Below are 5,222 nucleotides of genomic sequence, written 5' to 3'. Positions count from 1 at the left end.
TATATATATAAATAAAACAGTGGTTTAAGAAGCTTGCTTCCCAACGTGGCATCTTAGGCAAGTGTCTTGTCTCCTACTGTAGCTCCATGTAACCTGGATGATCATAACCCATCCAAACCACGACAGTACAAAAAGCAAGCATAGATTGATGTGATGATGATCCTACCTTCTGATATACACAAGTCTAAAATAGCCTCAGTAATTTTTTTTTTTAATGTTAAGGAAAAAAGAAAGAAAAAGAATCCAAATGATGATGATGATGACCATGATGGTGATTTCCACAACAGTTCTGAATTGAAAATTGCCTAAGTATTATAATACAGTAAATTAGCTCAGTACAGAACTGGTGGTGGTGGTGGTGGTGGCGATGATGATGATGATGATAGCCACTACTACCACATCATCTCCACCGCTGCCACCAGCATTCCTTAATCAGTATCATGATGATGATAATGATTCTCATTTTAGTATTGAGCTCCAGATTGAATGAAGAAGTACAGCCAGTTTAACTACGTAACTGGAGCTCGTTTCATCAAAGCGAGTTAGACCCAGTGGAATATGAGCTTAGCAAGGGAAATAACCCACGATTGCAAGATGCTTTAGCTTGGTTTTTTCACATTTAATTTATTTTATTTATTTATTAGTTTCAATCTCTGCATCACCTAACAATAATAATCTTTTCTACTATAAGCACAAGGCCTGAAATTCTGGGGGAGGGGGACTAGTTGATTACATCGAACCCAGCACTTCTACTGGCTCTTATCTTAGGCAAAAATCAACCTTGGCAGAATCTACTATAATAACACATGTTTTTGTTTTTCTCTGTCACAATTGAATGAGAAAGGAAGGGGTAATAGATGATATGTAAAAGGAGCTGTATGTGAATGTGTGTGTGTGTGCAATGAAAATGGGATGACGAACATTCGATGCTGAAAAGAAAAATCAAACAGCATTTCAACTGTGTGAATATGTGTGTATGTGTGTACAAGGGAAGTATGTGTATGTTTGTGTGTGTGAACCAGCATTCTTTCAATAACAAACAATGATTGATGTCACATCTCAAAAGACAACCACTCGATAACATTGACAAGTGTGTTAATTTGATTTACCTTCCACATTCTATCTTTTGTCCTTATTTATATATGTAATAGTGGAGGCGCAATGGCCCAGTGGTTAGGGCAGTGGACTCGCGGTTTCGATTCCCAGACCGGGCGTTGTGAGTGTTTATTGAGCGAAAACACCTAAAGCTTCACGAGGCTCCGACGGGATGGTGGCGAACCCTGCTGTACTCTTTCACCACAACTTTCTCTCACTTTTACTTCCTGTTTCTGTTGTGCCTGTAATTCAAAGGGTCAGCCTTGTCACACTGTGTCACGTTGAATATCCCCGAGAACTACGTTAAGGGTACACGTGTCTGTGGAGTGCTCAGCCACTTGCATGTTAATTTCACGAGCAGGCTGTTCCGTTGATCGGATCAACTGGAACCCTCGACGTCGTAAGCGACGGAGTGCCAACATATATGAAATACTACAATTAACCGTCATTTTTGATGGCACGGGACCAGCTAGTTTGAAAATAAAGCTGGAAGAAATGATGCTAAATATTTTGTTCAGTGTTCTAAAAACATTAATTTCTAACTTCCACAAATAGTTGGATGGTTGATTTCTCCAGGATCCTTTTGATTGCTATTTTATTCTGGTAGACCCCCATAGCCATTCAGTGTTTAAAAACTAGTTTTATAGAAACTTCTTTCGAAATTCTTTTATTGTTTCTGGCACTACATACCAATACATACATCTAAAACAAAATTTTTTCAGAAGCCCTTAAAACACTATTGCAGATCTCTGATTTACTATTTTGTTGAGTGGATCCCCGACAATTTTATATGGACCCTCAGGGGCCATATGAGCCCTGGATGAGAACCACTACTCTACATCATATATAAAGAGGTAGAGGGTAGAGAGTAAAAAGGGAGATACAGACAGAGCTAAAATAAGAGGTGCAGGATGAGTGCACATACTAGTTTTGTTGATAGGCAATGAGAAAAAGAACACTACACACTGTGAGAGAGAATGAATAGTAGAGGAATAGGATGAGGAGGAGAGGGAGTAAATGACAGACTTATTAAGTGAGGAGTTATACAGAAGAGAAATTTGTTTCATTTCATTTTATTTTAAAGTAAATATTTTTCTTCTGAAAGAGTGGAACAAAGCCATGAGTGGATTTGGTAGATGGAAACTGAAAGAAGCCCATCATGTGTATATGTGGCTTTGACCCCCACCACCACTTGACAACCAGTGTTGGTGCATTTACATCCCTGTAACTTAGCTGTTTGGCAAAAGAGACCAATATAATAAGTACTAGGCTTCAAAATATAAGTCCCAGGGTCAATTTGTTTGACTAAACCCTTCAAAGTGGTGCCCCAGCATGGCCGCAGTCAAATGACAAACAATAAAAAATAAAAGATATCGGGTCACAAAAGTATACTTCCAAAGTTATCCATATTATGTTATCTTTTACTTGTTCCAGTCACTGAATTGTGGCCATGCTGGGGCACCACCTTGAAAGGTCTAATCAAACAAATCAACCTTGGTACTTATTTTTTAAGTTTGGCACTTATTCCACTGGTCTTTTTTTTGCCAAATCACAAGTTATAGGGACATAAACCATCCAACACCAGTTGTCAAACAGTGAAAATAGGACACACACACATACAACAGGCTTTTGCACAGATATTGTCTACCAAAATCACAAGGAATTGGTTAGTACAAGGCTATAGTAGAATACACTTGCCAAGATGCCAAACAGTGTGAGTGGACCTGAAACCATATGGCTGCAAAGCAAGTTTCTTAACCACACACCTGTTTGTGCCTATATGACATGTAACATTCTAGTAAATCATAAGTATATATAGCAATACATGAGCAGTGAATGCAGAGGAAGTGTGAAGCTAGAGTGAAATGAAGGTAACATTCTTCACAAGATGGTTATGCAATACTGGCTTCAAACTTTGGCACAAGGCCAGGAAGTTCAGAGGAGAGAGCTAGTTGATTACATTAACCCCAGAGTTCAACTGGTATTTATTTTATTAACTATGAACGGATGAAAGGCAAAGTCAACCTTGGTGGAATCTGAAATCAGAACGTAAAAATGGACAAAATGCGCAGCATGCTAACAATTTTGCAAGCTTGCCACCTTAGATGGATGTTATTAATTTCAAATTTTTGCACAAAGTCAGCAATTTCAGGAAATGGAGTAAGTCAGTTACATCAACTCCAGTGCTCAACTGTTACTTGCCGCCTTAGATGGGTATGTAGTATTAGTGTGCATGAACAACAGAACCAAAGGAGGTGAGAATACAACTAAGTATATGAGAAATTAGATGTAATATGAGAGAGAGATAGAGACTGTCTTGATATGAACATGTAATTTAGTTATAGGTGATAACAGACGAGTAGAGACATATCAGAAGATCCAATTGGGAAAGACAGATTGAGGAAAAACAAGGGCAGAAGTGGTGGTGAAAGTTGATCTCATGATGCTGAACCTCACAGAGGAGATGACAAAAGAAAGCAACATATCAAAAGATGTGGTGGAGAAGATCTGTCCAATCCATGCTTGCACAGAAAAGTGAATGTTAAAATGATATTAATAATAATGATGATGTCTTCAGTTTTGGAGACTCAGTGAATCTGACGAGAATGTAAAACATCAATAAAACAGTCAAATATAACAGTGAGATTTGAGATGGATTCTTTTTTTTTCTAAATCCTTGAAAACAATCATCAAATTAAATTCTTATGACATTTCACTCTACAATTCTTGTTTAAGCCCCAGGTCCCAGTCCAAGCAGGCTTCTGATTATAGACATTACAACCATGATGTAGTGTCTTTTAACCCTTCAGCATTTAAACCAGGTTAAATATTCAACCTATTTTACATTTGAACTGGCCAGATCCAGGCTCTCACACCTATCCTACAATGTGATTCTAAAAATAAACAATCACATCACCAAAATCTTAAAGCTACAAAATTATGCACGATTAGTTCAAAACAATGTGAATAAATAAGCATTAAGTTTGACAGAATAATCTGAATGTTATAGGGTTAATATAACCAAAACTATTATCCAACATGTTCTCCACTTTCATATTTACCCTGTGTAAGCAGAAATATAATCAAAAACATTCCTGTCATAATCATTGTGTTAAATTTTTTTTTTCTACCAGGTCAAACAAATTTACATGCTCAGTTTGTGACAAAATTAATTAACTAGTTGACATAGGAAAAGTAAAATAAATTTACCTGGTAAGGTGAAAAAGCCATGAACAACACCTCTGATCAGAAGTGATTTTGATTTTATGCCATTCTCACGAATTTTCTTCCCATATTCTTCAATAAATAAACAAAAAATATGTGAATATTTGTATTAAAAAAGAGACAAATGAAAATCACACATACATAAACTAAATATGTAGTAAGTTTCACTCATCACTGAGTGAAAGCTAAGTTCTAAGTATACCATATAAGTACACACATGCACGTGTGTGTGTGTGTGTGTGTGTGTGTGCGTGCAGTAAGCTTCCCAACCATATGGTTCTGGGTTCAGTCTCACTGTAGTATTTTGGGCAAGTGTCTTCTACAATGCCTGGTCAGTGGATTTGGTAGATGGAAACTGAAAGAAGCTTGTTTGTTTGTGTGTGTTTGCCAACACCACTGGAGTTGGCCACTGGAGTTGGTTTGTTTATGCTCCTGTAACTTGGTGGATTGGCAAAAGAAACCAAGAGATTAAGTTCTTTCTTGTCTTTAAACCCTCCAACGCGGAGTATATGCCACTTATAATTGAATTCCATGTCGCATAATTTTTTGCTTCTGTGCTTTATACTCTGCCATGAATGTCTCCCTTTCTCTAGTTCCTTTTGTGTTGATCTATGCCACGAGTTCTTAGGCCTACCCCTCTTTCTATATCCATCCGGATTCCACTGTAAAGCACTTTTCGCTACATTTGGTGTGTCCTTTCTAATTGTGCTACCAATCCACTTCCACTTTTTCTTAAATATTTGCTCCCTAATCAAAACTTGATTCGTTCTTTGCCATAGCTCCATATTGCTTATGTGTTCGGGACATCTAATTTTAAGTATACTACGCAAGCACCTGTTGATGAATGATTGTATTTGCTTATTTGACTTAACTGTTGTTCGCCATGTCTCAGCCCCATACAA

The 5,222-nt window shown here is 37.4% G+C and overlaps 1 protein-coding gene across 1 annotated transcript in view; it reads right to left on the bottom strand.

The window, feature by feature from the left end:
- The window catches only part of LOC106877203 (carboxylic ester hydrolase LipN), a 99,651-nt gene that overhangs the window by 3,360 nt on the left and 91,069 nt on the right, over positions 1–5,222 (bottom strand). Inside the window, exon 8 of the mRNA XM_052973475.1 lies at positions 4,306–4,392. Coding sequence (XP_052829435.1) covers positions 4,306–4,392 — 87 coding nt within the window. The remainder of the gene's footprint in view (positions 1–4,305; positions 4,393–5,222) is intronic.

This window comes from Octopus bimaculoides, chromosome 16 (assembly GCF_001194135.2).
Source record: "Octopus bimaculoides isolate UCB-OBI-ISO-001 chromosome 16, ASM119413v2, whole genome shotgun sequence".
Taxonomy (NCBI): Eukaryota; Metazoa; Mollusca; class Cephalopoda; order Octopoda; family Octopodidae; genus Octopus; species Octopus bimaculoides.
This window is presented reverse-complemented; position numbering and strand designations above follow the sequence as displayed.